At 42.9% G+C, this 19,339-nt stretch overlaps 1 protein-coding gene, 1 pseudogene and 1 gene segment (V, D, J or C); 1 reads left to right on the forward strand and 2 right to left on the reverse strand.

The window, feature by feature from the left end:
- Positions 1-4,599: 4,599 nt before the first annotated feature.
- LOC102380060 lies at positions 4,600-6,087 on the reverse strand (annotated as a pseudogene).
- Positions 6,088-12,481: 6,394 nt separating this feature from the next.
- On the forward strand, positions 12,482-13,178 carry LOC112548341. The segment is given in 2 exon segments: positions 12,482-12,610; positions 12,787-13,178. Coding segments are annotated over 2 exon segments (441 nt in total).
- A 3,962-nt stretch (positions 13,179-17,140) lies between these two features.
- Positions 17,141-18,145, reverse strand: LOC102380296 (olfactory receptor 6M1-like). Its single transcript, XM_006037437.1, has one exon. The coding sequence runs from the start codon at positions 18,143-18,145 to the stop codon at positions 17,141-17,143; it is 1,005 nt and encodes a 334-aa protein (XP_006037499.1).
- Between the last annotated feature and the right edge of the window lie 1,194 nt (positions 18,146-19,339).

Here is a 19,339-nt window from a genome sequence, read left to right on the forward strand (position 1 = left end):
TTTTCCTCATATCTCACCTAAACTTCTCTTGCTGCAATTTGAGACCATTGCTCCCTGTTTGGTCATCTGCCACCACTGAGAACAGTCCAGCTCCCTCCTCTTCGAAACCACCTTTCACGTACCTGAAGGCTGCTTTTAAATCCCCTCAGTCTTCTCTTCTCCAGATGAAATAAGCCCAGTTGCCTCAGCCTCTCCTCAGAAGTAATGTGCCCCATCCCCTGAACCATTTTCATTGCCCTCCGTTGGACTGTCTTCGCTTTGTCCACATCCTTTCTGTGATTGTCAGGTGCTATTAGAGACAGTGGATGGAGGTAAAAGTTGTCATGTACATGAATGTGCACATGATGGCAGTCGAGATCTTTGACATTGGATTCTGCCTTTTTCCTTTCATCTGCAGCTGCGGTCACACACCAATAAACCACATGGGTTTTCTGTTTCATTCCCAGCCACGGATGAAAGTTGGTGTGCTTTTGCCATTGCCTGCCTGCTTCCTAGCTTCTATTCATTCCCGTATTGCCATCAACATTGAGGCATAGGAACATGTACAAGATCCTACCAAAATAAAACTCTGTTGCAATCACTAACTCTGTTATATGGGATTGAACAAAAGAACAACTGTCTTTTTTTTTCCCTTTCCCTCCCTACCCTGCTGATATCTCATACTTTTCACATACTCTTCATATTGAGGCCAGGTGTTTCAAATGATTTGTAAGCCTAATGAGTCCTAGAGATCCCCACTGTCCTTTCAAGGACCATTCATTTCATTGCATTCTGCCTGTATATTTAGCTGTGAGAAGAACTCTCAGAGCCTGGCCCGTCAGAGGAGCTCCACACTTCCCCTTTGCACTAAGCAGGGTGAATGAAGCTTACTGATTCCTTTCAAGGTCTGCATGGAGAAGCCTATTATTTGTAGGGCTGTACAACATTTTGGCAGCCATTTTGTTTCAGAGGTGTTTGGGCCCATTTTGGGGCCTGAAACACTGGCTCCAAAATGAAACAAAACCATCCAAAATGTTTTGGAAATGTAGGATGTTGCAGAATGTTTTGGGGGTGCCCCCGGGAATAGCAAAGCCTGGTAGCCCTCTTCTTTTTTTTAAAGTGCTGGGAGGCAGGGGGCTAGGTGGGGGATGGGGCCATCAATTTGGAGAGATTTGATGATTCACACATAGACACAGCTTTAAATATTTTTTCTATGTACCTCAAGGTACAAGGCAGGTTGTGAAGGCTGAGCTGGTGGGGTGGACGGAGCATCCCATGGGAACACGGTGGGGTGGGGGTGCCCAGCATGAGCACTTCCGATCCACCCTGCTGTGCCTGCCTCTCCCCGACTGGTCTGAATCTCCGAAATGGCATTGAAATTCCAGAACAGATTTGGCCAAATCAAAACTGAACAGTGATCCAAAACACCAAAATGAATCGCTGTCCTCCAAAAAGGCCGAATCCAAACCAAAACAAAGTATAGCCATTTTGCACAGCCCTATTATTTGGCATATTAAAATTCCCTATAACTTAAAAGGCCTTTACTGGAGAGCACATAAACAGTCTAAATGCACTTGGTCCCATCTCAGAGAAGGAAGTGTAGACCAATAAAGTATCCAACCTCTCTTCCAACCTAATATGTCTCTGATCACATGCTTTTTCTTTTCTTTTCTTAAGTACTTGCCAAAACTTTTCAGGGCAAACTTGCTGCAATCTAGCACATAGGAAAACTTTGGCTTATCACCCTCCATGCTTTCTAATAATGATGTACCTGTGCTAACCTCAAACACATTCTGATTTTATTCTCACAACACCTGTGGATGACAGGAAAGTTCCTCCACTGCCTAGCAGTTGGGAACCCAAATTGAGCAAGACTGGGTAAAATGTCCAAGATCTTCTTACCTGTTCTGAGATAAGAAAACAATCTGGAACTGATCAGAGTTTGGAAGGATGTTCCCATATGAAGAAGGTTATTTCAAACCCAATGTCTACACCCAAGTTGCACTTAACATTGAAATATGTAATATGGACCACTGCTGAATAGTGGACTGAATGAAACAGTGGGGTCTATCTGGTTATTTCCTATTATACTATCAGGTAAGGAATATATTGCCAGGATTGGAGCCCCTAAAGGGTCCTAAGGGAATTAGGTACATGAATCTCATGGGATATTGATAGAGTTTAGCCACTAATAGCTGAAAGAGCACTGTTCAAACATCCTGTGTTCACTAAGATGTCCTGGGGCTCTGGCATACTTAAAAATAGACAGTGATGAGTGGGTGGAAGGGAGAATACAGAGAGGAAAGAGAAGGGAAAATTGAAGTATGCAAAGCAGTTTGGTTGCGTTCAAAGCTATAATAACAGTTGAGGAGCAGATGGTAACAGCATAGGATATTTGACATCAACACTATAACCTAAAGTAAAGGGAGATTGGCCACTATGTTTTTGCTACATTATTTCTGCATTATCTCTTGGTTCCTCTCATTAGGTGATTATTCCCATCATGTCTCTTCTTAGCTTTAGGAATGGTGAAGGTGCCAAGGGCATTGATAACCTCAATGGGTCTTGCACGTTCCTTTGAAGTGACTGTTGCAGGTAAAATGAAATCCTTGATTGATCTAATCCTGTGCTGTCTGTATTTTTGTTTGTTTTCATTTATTAACCAGGTTCAATGGGAGCGATCACTTTAACCCAACCAGGTTTTTCCTCAGCCCATCCAGGAGAGTCTACAACCCTCACTTGTGCAGTCTCTGGGTATAACATTAATGAGCACCACATACATTGGCTCCGTGAAGTCCCTGGGAAAAGCTTCATTTGGATGGCAGCTTTCAAAACAGGAGCCACCACTTACATTGCAAATGACTTCAATGGGCGCATAAACCCATCCACCAGTGGCTCCACAGCCAAGCTGCAGATTGCAAGACTCACAGCTGCAGACACAGCTACATACTATTGTACAAGACAAACGCAGTGCTCCCTGCCTCACTGCATCTTGTACAAAAAGCTTGGTGGGAAATGGATCTATCGCAGTGCCTTGTTTCAGGTAGCAGGAAGTTGCAGGAAGTAATCTTATGCATAGAGAGATAAAAAGCTACTGCACTGATATAGGCCAATTCTTCCCCTGACATCAGAATGTCAGGTACCTTGTGCTGTATCCTGTACAGGGCATTGAATAAAGTTTCACCCACAATATTCAAGGTTTTTTAGGGGGAGGGGGAGGAGGAGAGAGATTTGTTTTCCTGATATTTCAACATCCCTTCTTTCAGTGAAAGCCTTCCAGGGAGTGGAGCTGGTTACTGACTATTACATGAATCAGAGGGTGCAGCTATGTAGGATGCTACTGTGCAGTAGCAATGAGCCACTGAGTAGTAGCTCATTCCTACCATGTAGTAGCACTGCCAGGTACTAACCATGACATGACGCTACTGTTCAGTAGTAGCAAGCTACTGCACAGTAGCTTACTGCTACAGCGTAGTAACATCAGAAAAAACCCGAAAAACAAAGGTGTAGCAACAGTTCTGAGCAGTAACACCAGTTACAGCACAGTCATTTAGAGTCATAGAAAAGTAGGCTAGAAGGGACCTTCAGAAATCATGTATTTCAACCCTCTGCCTGAGGCAGGATCTCCCTATCCAAACCATCCTATACAAACCTATTAGTTGACCTATTAATGTAATGTCAGAGTCAACCCTGACAGAACCACAAGATATAATACCCTAACCTGCCGCAGATGAAGCAGAGGAACCAGTGGCCCATGTCCTGCTGCTACAAAGGTTGTTTCATGGCACTGGAATAGGTCAGGTTCTGATCCTAGATTGGGCTAAAATTGTCTTACCCCTTGTGCACCTATGTGGCACACACCTGTCCATGAAAGTGCCATTTTGGAACTGTTTGCAAGCATGTGTAATAGCTACTGCACATATATAGTAGGCTACAGACTAGTGAGATATGTATGCATCTGTGAATGCACATGCAGAGTATGCTCCCAAGGTACAAAACTATACTCTAACAAAAACCCCAACTGACTCATCATAGAAGAGGAGACTCTCCTCTTTTAACCCCAACAGGCAGTGATGAAAATGCTGGCCCAAAAGATGGGGACATCCAAATTCCAGGCCTTAAACCACAGGAGAATTGAAGGTTGCTTCTCATGGTCCTCTGAAGACTTTTCAGGATTCCCCTCAGATTTCAGCTCACCTAAACCTGGGTCCAGTTGTTATAAACACAGCCCTGCACTTATGCCACAAGCACTGACTGCAAGGAAGAAAGAGAAAAGGGGAGAAGAGGATTTCTTAATGGAAAAAAAAAATTGTCTGCCTTGGAAGATACAATAACCTCATGAGAAAACCAGCAGGTGACTGCAAAGGGAAAATTTGACACAAGCAGTCTCAGGAAGGCAACATAATACAAAGACAGGCACTGTTTAGTTTTCTCTCTGCAGTCAGTTGTGCCCATAATTACAAAAGTTATATGGGGGGGGAAGCGGGGAGATGCATGAAAACTCATATTATAAGATATCATACAAGGCAATGAGGCATACAAGGACATTTTAAACAACTTATTTTTAATCTCCAATGTCTTATTTGCTCCCTGTAACTTGCATATTATGAGCTGAGCTTCTCAAGCCACTTGTGAAACGATTCAGATTCTCCGCCTAATAGTCTCCTTAAAAACGAGCCGGACTTTCTCATTCCTCAGTGTGTATATGAAAGGGTTGAGCAAAGGAGTGATGACAGTGTGAAGGAAGGACACTGATTTGTAAAACTCTGAGGAGTGCAACTTTTGGGGCAGAACGTACAAAAATATGGAGCAGCTGTAGAAGATGGAAGCAACGGTGATGTGGGCTGCACAGGTGGAGAATGCCTTCTGGCGTCCTATAGCAGACGGGATATGCAGGATAGTGTGGATGATGTACAAGTAGGACACTGTTGTTAGGAACAGTGAGCTAAGCACTACAATGGCTGAGGTTATGGAGATGACCTTTTCAATAAGACTGATGTCCACACAAGCCAGCTTCAACAGAGGATTTATGTCACAGAAGAAATGGTTGATGACATTGGGGCCACAGAATGGAAACTGGGAGAGAAGGATGATTGGACAGAGAACTGATATGAATGCTCCCATCCAAGTACAAATAACCAACTTCAGCGTCAGCTGTCCACTCATGATGATGGGGTAATGCAATGGCTTGCAAATGGCAATGTACCTATCAAAGGACATCACAGCCACTAGGATGTACTCAGACGTGCCCAGGAAGAAATAGAAATAAGTTTGGGTGATGCAGCCAGAAAAGGAAATCATGTGGTTGTCTGACACAAGACTCTGCATGGTTTTGGGGAGGATGACAGTGGTGAACCAAAATCCTGAAAAGGACAAATTGCAGAGGAACCAGTACATGGGGGAATGTAGGCGATAATCCTCCCACACTAAGGCTATGATGACTGCATTGCCCATGAGCGTCAGTCCATAGATTACCAGAAGAATGAGAAACAAAAGCATTTTAAATTGACTGAGGTTAGGGAATCCCACGATGATGAACTCCTTCACTGAGGTCTGGTTCTCCTTCTCCATAGCTACATCTTGAACACCCCTGTATAAGAAAGAGAGGGAAATTACATCAGCACAATTTTTGCCCTTATTTTCGTGAAATTAATGAGTTTGGCTAAATTAAGTTACAACTTTTTTCAAAGAGTTATATGGGAACTTTAGATGTTGGTGTCTACTGAATTGTCTACACAATACTTTGTTCCAATCCTGCAACCCATACCAACCCCTACTATCTTAACTAATATATGAGAAGGTCTAATGGCATTTAGAAGATCATTTATGAGGGCCAACGCAGGGAGCAGAGTCAGAGAATGACTATCAAAGATAAAACCCTCGCTGAATATCCAACATAACGGAAGAGAACTCAAAACCAGGGGAAAAGTTCCTAAAGGAGATGCTGGACTTTCCATCACGTGGAGGTTTTTAGTTTTATGAGGTTTTTTTTTAATCAAGATCAGGTAATTTTATAATAAAAGGAAACGATGCACTTACTTGCTATTGAATTGCCCCCCTTACCTTTCTGATTTGTGTATCTCCAAGAAGTTCACTCATTTAAATTATCTTTAAATGGCTTCTTAAATAGAGCTAGAGATTTCCTTTGGTTTTGATATAAACTGCCACAGATGGACACCAAGAAACAAGCAAACAACAAAATTATAATATTCAAAATTGCCTAAAGGGTTTACAGGTTAGAAACATGAGCATTTCTTCCTAATGTTTCCAATGCTATCAGTCAACCCTTCCTTATTCCTACCTTGCCCCAAACACTGGTGTCTTTTTAGTATACTGTAACATTTAATAAAGGAAAAAAAACCTGTCCTCCTTTCTCCTTTTCTTTCATTCACATCTTTCTGAGTCCTAACAAGAGAAAAATCCGTTCTAGGTATTTTTTTTTTCCTCGTTGCACACCTGGAGATTTTGAAGAACAAAGAGCAGCGCTTTCAAAGAAAAGGAAACAAGTATCATCTCTGCTTTTCCACAATCGTCATTCCTTTTCCTCATCTAATGTTCAAATATAGATTGGAAATGAAGAAAATATATTTTGAATTTGTCTTCAATTTTCGCTTTTTAATAAACTGATGCTGAAAAGTGATTTTTTCTTCATTGGACAGCCAATATACCATTCCACTAAACTGCATTAAGACTTTTTTCTATAGCCCTTCTTCAAGTTGGCAGCGAGTATAACTGTGCTGGATGCTGTGCCCTCCTTTCAAGTTAACCCCAAAACACCCTGGGTGATTTCCCGTGGATTGAAGTGGTACTTACTGTGTTGGAGGTTCAAGAGTCAGTGTCAGGACAGCGCTTTCTTATAAGACTGAGGCTGCTCTGGTGCACACGGTCAATGGGAGTTTGGTGCAGACTTCCATTTAGCTCCTTGGAAAATCCCAGGTTTAATACCCTCGGTAACCAAATACCCATCGTGAGCAAAGAAAGAGTTTATGAATGTGTCACCTCTTGCATCTCCCAGCTGCTGCCTCCAGAAACTCTTTGTCGGTCTCCTGCTCTGTTTCCTACTAGTTCAAACCGAATGCAAATTTAATGGCTGCACACTTTGTATGTAAAGAAAATATGATTTTGAAAGGGCATTGCTCCATAAGGGGTATGCCATACCCATTTCAAGAAATTGCTGCTGGCAATAATGCAGGCAGTCTGCTGTCGATGGTTAGAAAGCTGCTCATTTTATCTCAGAGTCCACAACAGCACAACTTTATCCATAATCCATACAGCTGTGCCCCTCCTAGTCCTTTCTCACATGGAAAACCTGAGCTCTGCCTTTAACTATTTATCAGAAGCAAACCTGAAAGGGGACCTGGAGGTATAAGCACCCTCTTGGGTATCCATTAAAGACTTCTTTTCCTGAGAACAGAAAAGAAACGTGTATAACGGCTCACTCAGCCATGAATTCATCCATGGTCTTGCACTTCTCCTGCTGAGGACAGGTCCTCAGGAAGGCAGACAAGATGCATTGGTTCAGGGATTAGCACGCGGCTTCCCGTTCCTTTTGCAGCCATGGCTAGAAAGTCTGTGTCCTCCCCACTGCCTGCCCCTCTTCCAGCTACCAGTAGCACAAAGAACTCAGATCTATTGTGCTACCATCTCCTGTTTCTTTATTATACAACTATAATGCCAACTGCAGGGAGACTCACTGAAGGGCCCAAGATCTCAGATCATGTGAGGAAACAAGCATTCCTCTCCACCTTACCAGGGATCGGAAGGACAGTCTCAGAGCAATAGGGTTTTCTACTACTGGCTTCCATACACACAATTGCAGCTTCTGGTGGCAGCAGACATAGGAAAGCACTGTTGAATTGAAATAATGATCTACTGGGAAGCATACAGTCCCTTCCTCTCATCGCATGAGATGGGGACTATACTGGAGAGCAAGGAACAGGGTTTAAGAAGAGAATCAAGGACTCAGTGCATGCTAATTGGGTTTGGCCATCGATGTGCGAGAGGCCACTTCAGACCTGCTGTCTGACGTGAGATCGCCTGGGTGCCTGTCCTACCAGGTGGGAGCAAGTGGGCGAAGGGGAGGAGAATACAGTGTGAAGGGCATCTTTTGACATGCAAAATCATTTGCCTGCTTTGCAGGCTATAAGAGCCATGGGTATGAAAGCGCTGTTACAGCAGAGGGAATTTTTTACACTAACTACCAGCCTGAAGCAAAGGGAGATCAGCCACCATGGGTGTGCTTCATTATCTTTGCATTCTCTCGTGCTGCCTCTTGCCAGGTGACCACCATTACATTGTCTCTGGTTCGACTGGGGAGTAGTTTAGGTTTGAAGGAAATCGATGACTTGTGTGGCTCTGGCATTCTCCTCTGCAGTGTCTGCTGCATGCGGAGTGGTGTCCTGGCCTGATGAAGACTGTCACTTCCTGTGATTGTTCAGCTTTTCCTTTTTAACAGGTGCTGTGGGAGCGGTCACTTTAACCCAGCCAGGTTCTGCATTTGCTCGACCAGGGGAATCCATTACCCTCACCTGTGGCACCTCTGGCTACAACATCAACGACCACCATATGCACTGGCTCCGTCAAGCTGATGGAAAAGGCCTGGTGTGGATGGCAGCCTTTAGGACAGGGCATGCCACCTACATTGCGAATGAGTTCAAAGGGCGTGTGACCCCTTCCACCAGTGGCTCCACAGCAAAGCTGCAGATTGCAAGACTCACATTGGCAGACACAGCGACTTACTATTGTACAAGAGAAGCACAGTGCCTCCTGCCTCACTCCCTCCCGTACAAAAAGCCTCTGAGGGCCTGGTCTCCTCTCAGTTCCTCTTCCCCTTTTCACATTGCCTGAAATTCAGGCCTGTGCAGGGACCCAGATCCAAGGCCCCTGCACTGATACAGGCCTAAGTCTTTCCCTGACAACAGAGCTTCAGGTGCCTTGTGCTCCATGTGCACTGAGTAATGTTTAATCTCAAAATGTAAGGCTGACTTTTGTGATATATTCACCCCCTTCTTCAAAGGAAAGCTCCAGGTAGGGGCCTGGCTACAAGCTGCTCCATGGTACTGGGAACCCATCCAGTTCTGCCATACAGCTCCCCCTCATCTTTGGGAAGTCCCTTCATCTCTTTCATGGCCCGCACATCCCTCACGTGACAGCTCCTACCAAGGCCCCATTGATGCATGCTGAGAACAGAAATTCCTGGGCTTAAGTCTTATATCATAGTGCAGACTGAAAGCGCGTATGCATTCAGATGATTGCAGCTCTTGTTACTTCTACAGACTTCGGGTACTAGTTTCCTCCTGCCCGCATACCCAAAAGGAGGGAAGGGGGCACCCTCACCTCCTAACTTAAGAGTCTCATGTTTGGGGGGGGGGAGGGTTCCAAAGAGCCAGGGATCCCAGTTTGACTCCCCTTTCTGCAAAGGGGTTTGATCCTGTATATTCTGCTTCCTAGTACAATGCCACTCCCACCAGGCCACAATCAGACACCTTTCTTTGCCCTCCGTAGACCTCTTTTGGAAGTGGAGCAGCTACACCTGCCCTTTAACTAGGTTTGGGTGAAATGGCTAAACAGCAGTGGAGAACTTACTGTCCCATTTGGAGCTGCGTGCATCATGGTTCCCAAACTCCTTCTCCTTCCAGGGCATCATCAGCCTTCTCACCGAACCACACAGAGCTGCCTTTCTTGGCAAGTATCCTTGCAAGGAAATGGATTCAAGGGTTTTTGGTACTGCCTAGCTCAGGGGTGGGCGAAATGCAGCCCGTGGGCTGGATGCAACCCAACAGGCCATTCTAGCAGGCCTGTAGAGCCCCTAAAAAATTTAGAAAATAAATTTTCATCTTCCCCTGGCTACCTGTCACGTGGCCCTCAATGGCTTGCCAAAACTCAGTAAGCGGTCCTCTGCCCAAAATAATTGCCTGTCTCTGGCCTACCTTGTTACAGGGTGGTTAATACTGTCTGTACTGATATCTGTATGTGAAAAAGAGGGATGTGGGGTGGTACAAGGGCTAGGAAGGCAGTTCATTTATGGATAGGTTGGTCTGTAATTTATTTTGAAGCTCAGTGTTCAAATTTTCCTGTAGCATCTTGTGATGCATCCAGTAGGAGACTGGGAGACGTGGACATGCTGATGGGATACAGTGATGTGTTTCTGTTCCTATTGCAGAAGTAGGCAACTCATTGGGTAACATAACTGGCATTTCCAAAGACCCTGAATGGGTTCCTATGGAAATATTTCTGTGTTTTGGAGGGGGATGCTGAGTTCTGTTCTGAACTCCTGGCTGGACACAGACCCCCTGCGTCCCAGTCCTGTGCTTGTAATGCAGCCTCATTTTCATAATGCAAGCAATGCGTGCCCGGTGAGACAGAAAACAAAGAAGGAAAAACAATCTGCACTTTCTCATTCTCCAGCGTGTATTTCAAAGGGTTGAGCAAAGGAGTGATGGCAGTGTGAATAAAGGAAACTGATTTGTAAACTCTGAGGAGTGCAGTTTTTTGGGCAGGATGTGCATGAATATAGAAGAGCTGTAGAAGATGGAAGCAACTACGATGTGGGCTGCACAGGTGGAGAATGCCTTCTGGTGCCCTTTGGTCGATGGGCTACACAGTATTGTGTGGATGGTGGACAAGTAGGACACTGTTGTTAGGAACAGGGAGTTGAGCACTACCCATGGCTGTGTGTGGAGATGGCCTTTTCAATGCAACTGGTGTCCACACAAGCCAGCTTCAGCAGAGGCCTTATGTCACAGAAGAAATGGTTGATGACATTCGGCCCACAGCATGGTAAGAGGGACACAAGATTGGTGGGACACAGAACTGATAAATATGCTCCCCTCCACGTGCAAACCACCAACTGCAGCATCAGCTGTGCACTCATGGCGGTGGGCAATGCAACAGTTTACAACTGACAACGTATCTATCAAAGGACGTCACAGCCACCACAATGTTCTCGGAGGCGCCAAAGAAGAAATAGAGATCGTTTTGGGAGATGCAGGCAGACACAATAAATCTTGTGGTTGTCTGACATGAGATTGTGCATGGTTTTGGGGAGGATGAGGATGGTGAACCAAAAGCCTGAAAAGGACAAGTTGCTCAGGAACCAGTGAATGGGGGAATGAAGGCCATAATCCCTCCACACCAAGGCTATGATCAGCGTGTTGCCCGTGAGTGTCAGTCCATAGATTACCAGAAGAATGAGAAAGACACGAATTCAAAATTGACTAAGGTTAGGGAACACCGCACTGATGAACTCCTCCACTGAGGTCTGGTTCTCCTTCCCCGTAGCTGCATCTTGAGCACCCCTGCATAAAAAAGAAAAGGAAATGCCTTCAGCATAATTTGTGCCCATATTTTATTGAAATGAAAGAGTTTGGCTAAATTAAGATACGACTTTTTTTAAAGAGTTATATGGGGACTTTAAATGTTGGTGTCTACTGAATTGTCTGCACAATACTTTGTTCCAATCCTGCAACCCATACCCACCCCTACTATCCTAACTAATGAATGAGAAGTTCTAATGGCATTTAGAAGATCATTTATGAGGGCCAATGCAGGGAGCATACTCAGAGAATGACTATCAAAGATAAAACCCTCACTGAATATCCAACATAATGGAAGAGAACTCAAAACCAGGGGAAAAGTTCCTAATGGAGATGGTGGACTTTCCATCACATGGAGGTTTTTTGTTTTTTGGGTTTGTTTTTTTTTAAATCAAGGTCAGGTAACTTTATAATATAAGGAAACGATGGACTCAGTAGCTATTGAATTGCCCCCCTTACATTTTTAATTTGTGTATGTCCAAAAAGTTCACTCATTTAAATGATCTTTAACTGGCTTCTTAAATAGAGCTAGAGATTTCCTTTGGTTTTGATATAAACTGCCACAGATGGAAACAAGAAATAAGCAAACAACAAAATTATAATATTCAAAATTGCATAAAGGATTTACAGATTAGAAACATGAGCATTTCTTCCTAATTACTACTTTAACTGGAGCTGGTTTCCAATGTTATCATTCAAAACTTCCCTATTCCTACCTTGCCCCAAACACTGGTCTCTCTTTATTGAAGTGTAACATTTAATAAAGAAAAAAAAAACCTGTCCTCCTCTCTCCTTTTCTTTCATTCACATTTTTCTGAGTCCTAACAAAAGAAAAATCCGTTCTGGGGGGAAAAAAAAATTCTCATTGCACACTTGGAGATTTTGAAGAACAAAGAGCAGCACTTTCAAAGAAAAGGAAAACAAGTATCATCTCTGCTTTTCACACTCATCATTCCTTTTTCTCATCTAATGTTCAAATATAGATTGGAAATGAAGAAAACATATTTTGAAGATGTCTTCAATTATCACTTTTTCCAGGATTTAATAAACTGATGCTGAAAATTGATTTGTTCTTCATTGGCCAGGCGGGAGCAAGTGGGTGAAGGGGAGGAGAATATAGTGTAAATGGAGAAGGGCATCTTTTCACATGCAAAATCATTTGCCTGCTTTGCCAGGCTATAAGACCCACGGGTATGAAAGAGCTGTTACAGCAGAGGGAATATTTTACCCTAACCCACTAGCCTAAAGCAAAGGGAGACCAGCCACCATGGGTTTGCTTCATTATCTTTGCATTCTCTCATGCTGCCTCTTGCCAGGTGAGCACCATTACATTGTCTCTGGTTCGACTGGGGAGTAGTTTAGGTTTGAAGGAAATCGATGACTTGTGTGGCTCTGGCATTCTCCTCTGCAGTGTCTGCTGCATGCGGAGTGGTGTCCTGGCCTGATGAAGACTGTCACTTCCTGTGATTGTTCAGCTTTTCCTATTTAACAGGTGCTGTGGGAGCGGTCACTTTAACCCAGCCAGGTTCGGTGTTTGCTCGGCCAGGGGAATCCATTATCCTCACCTGTGACACCTCTGGCTACAACATCAACGACTACCTTATGCACTGGCTCCGTCAAGCTGATGGAAAAGGCCTGGTGTGGATGGCAGCCTTTAGGACAGGGCATGCCACCTACATTGCGAATGACTTCAAAGAGCGTGTGACCCCTTCCACCAACGACTCCACAGCAAAGCTGCAGATTGCAAGACTCACATTGGCAGACACAGCGACTTACTATTGTACAAGAGAAGCACAGTGCCTCCTGCCTCACTCCCTCCCGTACAAAAAGCCTCTGAGGGCCTGGTCTCCTCTCAGTTCCTCTTCCCCTTTTCACATTGCCTGAAATTCTGACTTGTGCAGGGATCCAGATCCAAGGCCCCTGCACTGATACAGGCCTAAGTCTTTCCCTGACAACAGAGCTTCAGGTGCCTTGTGCTCCGTGTGCACTGAGTAATGTTTAATCTCAAAATGTAAGGCTGACTTTTGTGATATATTCACCCCCTTCTTCAAAGGAAAGCTCCAGGTAGGGGCCTGGCTACGAGCTGCTCCATGGTACTGGGAACCCATCGGGTTCTGCCATACAGCTCCCCCTCATCTTTGGGAAGTCCCTTCATCTCTTTCCTGGCCCACACATCCCTCACGTGACAGCTCCTACCAGGGCCCCATTGATGCATGCTGAGAACAGAAATTCCTGGGCTTAAGTCTTATACCATAGTGCAGACTGAAAGCGCGTATGCATTCAGATGATTGCAGCTCTTGTTACTTCCTCAAGTTCATTTGGTTGTGAACCAAAAGCCTGAAAAGGACAAGTTGCAGAGCAACCAGTCCATGGGGGAATGAAAGCGATAATCCCTCCACACCAAGGCTATGATTACCGTGTTGCCCATGAGCGTCAGTACATAGATTACCAGAAGAAGTAAGAAGACAAGACAAGAATTTTAAACCAACTGAGTTTGGGGAATCCCTCAATGATGAACTCCTTTATTGAGGTCTGGTTCTCCTTTTCCATTTTTACAGCTTTATCTCACCTGCACATGGAAGAGAAGAAAGATACCATGAGCATGTTTCCTCCCCCTTGCCCACCTCCCTGTATCTTACTGAAATAAAGGAGCTTGGACAATTTCAGATAAGGTTTTTCAAAGAATTATAAGGATTATAAGGGAAGTTTGATGTGGATGTCTACTGAATTTTAATGGGAATTGTTTACACAGCACTTTGTTGCAAGCTTTCAACCCAACCCGAACCCACTCCTACCACTCTAATCAATGAGGAGAGATAATGACATTTAGAATATCATTTATAACAGCCAAAGCAGGAAAAAAAAAGACCTCTTAGACATGCTTTATTGAGTAAGAGCAGAGCAATACCCAATGCATGACTGTCAAAGAGAAAATCCCTGACTGAATATCCAACATAAAGGGGAAAAAATGACAAACGAGGAGAACATTTCCGAATGGAGATGATGGACTTCCAAGCACCTGGAGGGTTTTTTTTGTTTGTTTTCTTGGTTTTTGTCCTTTAATCAGAATTGGGGTACATTATACTATAAGGAAACTGTTGACATATCAGCTGCTGATTTTCTCCACTTCCCTTATTTTATTACCTGAAAGGTCACTCATTTAAATGATCTTGAAATGGTTTTCTAGATGGAGTTACACATTTGTTTGGGTTTCAGTATAAACTACCTAGCACATTGGCACAGATAGATGCCGAGAAACTAGCAAACAACAGAATTAGAATGGTCATAATTTCATAATGTATTTTCATGTTAGAAATACAAACTTCTTCCTGATAAATAGAAACTGTGTTAATAGGACTCCAATATATGTCCTTCTTTAACTACAGCCTAACTATTTCTTTATGTGGAGCTGGTTTCAAATGTTTTAATCCAAAACTACCTCACCACAAACAGCTAATGTCTTTTCAGTGAACTGTAAAATGTAATAAAGAAAAATAAGATTCCTCCTTACTCACACAACTGTCCCCCTCCTAGTCCTCTCTCTCTCGAAAAAAACCCCAGAGCTCTGCCTGTGACTACTCATCAGAAGTAAACCTGAAAAAGGGAGCTGGGAGTATAAACTCCCTCTTGTTTATCTATTAAGGACCTCTTCTCCTGAGAACAGAAACACCACATTTATGATGGCTCACTCAGGCATGAATTCTTGGTTTACACCTCACCATCACACATGGACAGGGCAAGGCTCCTGGAGCCAAGTGCTTCTTAATGTGTCTGCATTTCTTTCACAGCCTGTATGCCCTGAAAAAGCTAGCATTCCCAATATGAATCAACAGGTTAAACTGATGTGACGTCATTGGCCTTGCACTCCTTTTGTTAATTAATCGCTCCAAGGAATGCAAGGCACATTGGTATAGAAACCAGCAAATGCGGTCCAGTTTCGTTCCCAGTCGCACCTAGAAAGTCTGTATTCTCCCCACTGTCTGTCCCCCTCCCAAATAAAAGTAGCACAAAAAACCTGAGATTTAGTGCGCTACCATCCCATATGTATACATTATGCAATTTATACTATAGTTGCAACTTCAGGGAGATTCATTGAATGGCCCACCATCTCAAATGAACTTTTTGTGAGATATTCTCCCCTTTTTCAAAGGAGAGCTTCTAGCATTGGGACCTGGCTACTAGCTTGCTCCTCTCTTATCTTTGGGAAGTCTCTTCATGTCTTTCTGAATTATTTCTTTTCATCTAATGACTCTCCTAGTTCACACCTCCCTCACTTGACAACTCCTACCAAGTACCCATGGATACACACTAACCATACAGGTTAGTATTCAGAAATTCTTGGGGTTACATTTTATTTCGTTTTACAAACCGAAAGGTGCATATGCATCCACATGACTGCAGCTTTTCTTACTTCCACACAGTTTGGGATCCTCTTCCTTCCTGCACACATACCCAAAAGGTGGGAAAGAGACACCCTCATCTTCTAACTCAAGAGTCCTGTGTTTTGGTTCCTTACCAAAAGCCAGGGACCTCATTTTGACCCTGCCTACCTGCAAAGGGGTTTGCTCCTGTACACCTGGCTTCCTAGCACAATGCTTCTCCCACCAGGCCAAAAGTCAGGCATAATCCGATGCCCTCTCCAGTCCTTCACTACAAGTGGAACAACTGCACTTGTTCTTTAAATAGGTTTTAGATAAAATCACTAAAGAGCACTGGAGAAGTGTCTGTCCTATTCTGAGATGGGAACAATATGGAACCACAACCCCTTCTCCTTCCAGGGAAGAAGCATCCTTCTCATTGAACCACACAGAGCTGCCTCTCTTGGCTACCCTTCCAAGAGAATGGATGAACAGGCTTTTGGTACTGGTTAGTTTGTCACTGGGTGGTTGGAACAGTTTGCAGGGAAATCTATAGGTACCTAAGTAAGAGAGAAGGGCCCAGATAGGTATTCAAGAATACCTAGATCACTAATACCCCCAGTAATGAACAGGAGATGGGTAAAAAAGTCACTTCCAAAATTTCTTCCGATGAGAGATCTATAATATGAGTTTCTTAACAATTTTTAAAAAAAAATTGACCTGGGCATTGCTGTCAAAGGTCTCTGTGCTTTTGAGTTAAAAAAAAAACAACAACTTCAAACAGACAAGGGCTACGAGACAGTTCCTTTATGGATAGGTTGGTCTGTAACTGATTTTGAAGCTCAGTGTTACAAATTTCACTGCAGCATTAAGTGATCAATCCAGTAGGAGACTAGGAGATATGGAAATTCACGTCTGATACAATGATTTGTTCCTGCTCCAATCAAACAAGTAGGTAGCTCATTGGGTAACATAAGCTGGCATTTCAAAAGATCCTGAAAGGTTTCCAATGGAAACACCATTGCATTTCAGTGGGGACTCTGAGGCAGTATTCTGAACTCCTACCAGAATACAGATTAACTGCATCCCAGCCTTGTGCTTGTAACACAGTCCCATGTTAATAACGCAAGCAATGCATGCTTTGCACAGGGAAGAAAAAATGAAAAGCAAAGGGAAATTTCTGTAATGCATAATGATTTGTCTGCCTCAGAAAATTTAAGAATCTCAGATGAAAACCAGCTGGTAGCTACAAAGGGGTAATTTGGATCAAACATTCTCAGGAAGGCAAAGAGCACAACCATAGTTGCTGTCTGATTTGTCCCTTCACTCAGCTGTATGAATTAATTTGGGAAGAATATTTGGAGTGGAAGGGAAGACTTATTTTCCTAAAAATGCAACGATATTAGACACAGACAGAATTTTAAAAACATAATTCTTAACCCTCTTTTAAAGTCTCCTAATTTCCTAATGTTAGCCCTAATTTACATGTCAGAACCTTTCTGAAACATTCCCAGTTCTCTGTCTGAGAGTCTCTTTAAATACAATCTGGACTTTCTCATTCCTCAGTGTGTATATGAAAGGGTTGAGCAAAGGAGTGATGACAGTGTGAAGGAAAGCCACCAATTTGTAGAAGTCTGAGGAGTGCAGCTTTTTGGGCAGGACGTACATGAAAATAGAGCAGCTGTAGAAGATGGAAGCAACAGTGATGTGGGCTGCACAGGTGGAAAATGTCTTCTGGCGTCCTATGGCAGATGGGATATGCAGGATAGTGTGGATGATATAGAAGTAGGACACTGTTGTTAGGAACAGTGAGCTAAGCACAACCAGAGATGCAAATGTGGAGTTGACCCTTTCAATGAGACTGGTGTCCACACAAGCCAGCTGCAAGAGAGGCCTTATGTCACAGAAGAAATGGTTGATGACATTGGGGCCACAGAATGGTAACTGGGACACAAGTATGGTGGGGCACAAAACTGATGCAAATGCTCCCATCCAAGTGCAAATAACCAACTGCAGCGTCAGCTGTCCACTCATGATGATGGGGTAATGCAACGGCTTGCAAATGGCAATGTACCTATCAAAGGACATCACAGCCACTAGGATGTACTCAGATGTGCCCAGGAAGAAATAGAAATAAGTTTGAGTGATGCAGCTAGAGAAAGAAATCATGTGGTTGTCTGACACAATACTTTCCATGGTTTTGGGGAGGATGACGGTGGTGAACCAAAAACCTGAAAAGGATAAGTTGCAGAGGAACCAGTACATGGGGGAATGTAGGCGACAATCCCTCCACACCAAGGCTATGATCAGCGTGTTGCCCATGAGTGTCAGGACGTAGATTACCATAAGAATGAGGAAGAAAAGAATTTTAAACAGCCTGAGGTTGGGGAATCCCACGATGATGAACTCCTTTACTGAGGTTTGGTTCGCCTTTTCCATTCTTGCAGCTTGAGCTTGCCTGCACAAAGAAGAGAAGGAAGATGTCATGAGCATGTTTGTTAGGTTTGGGTTTTTTTTAGTATCTTATTGAAATAACAGAGCCTGGACAATGTAAGATAAGATTTTTCAAAGAATTATAAGGGGAGTCAGATGTGGTTGCCTACTGAATTTTAATGGGAATTGTCTACACAATACTTTGTTGCGACCTTTCAACCCATACCCACACCTACCACTCTAATCAATGAGAAGAGATAATGACATTTAGAATATCATTTATAACAGCCAATGCAGGAAGAACACCTCTTAGACATGTTTTATTGAGAGAGAGCATAGCAAAACCCAGTGAATGACTTTCATAGAAAAAATCCCTGACTGAATATCCAACATAAAGGAAGATAATTAAAAACAAGGGGAACCATTCCTAATGGAGATGATAGACTTTCCATCACCTGGAGTGTTATATTTATATATTCATTATATAATATTTTTCTATATTTAATATATAATATTATTTATATATTTGTTATATATAATATAAATATTTATATGTATATATAAAACTCCAGGTGATGGAAAGTAAAGGAGTTCATGATATATATATATATATATATATCTCTCTCAATAGATAGATAGATCAAGATTGGGTATCTTTATATTGTAAGGAAACTTTTGGTATGGCAGATACTGAATTTCTCCACTTTTGTTAATGGTTTGTATATATGTAAAAAGGTCACTCATTTAAATGTTCTTGAAATGACTTTCTAGATAGAGCTGCAGAATTTTTTGGGTTCCAATATAAGCAACCTAGCACATTGGCACAGATAGACACCGTGGAATCAGGAAACAACAAAATTATAATACAGTATTAAAATTTTCAGAATTTATTTTCATGTTGGAAATATGAACTTCTTAATGAATAGAAAGTGCACTGTTAGGACAGCTGTGCTGGTTTCACATGTTTTCATCCAAAACTTCTCCACTCATACCTCACCCCAAACTGCTCCTGTCTTCTCAGTGAATTGTAAAATTTAATAAATAAAAATATCTTTCTTTCTTCTTTTCTTTCATTCACATTACATTTTCTGACATATATATCTCTATATATAGATAGACAGAGATATACAGATAGAGATCTATCTATCTATCTAGATATATTTTGGGGGAAAATGGTTTTCTGATTTTTCTCCTGTACAATTTCAGTGACAAAACAAGCACTTTCAGAGACAAAAAATACAAGTATCATTCCTG

The sequence above is a fragment of the Alligator sinensis genome, unplaced genomic scaffold (assembly GCF_000455745.1).
Source record: "Alligator sinensis unplaced genomic scaffold, ASM45574v1 scaffold526_1, whole genome shotgun sequence".
Taxonomy (NCBI): domain Eukaryota; kingdom Metazoa; phylum Chordata; order Crocodylia; family Alligatoridae; genus Alligator; species Alligator sinensis.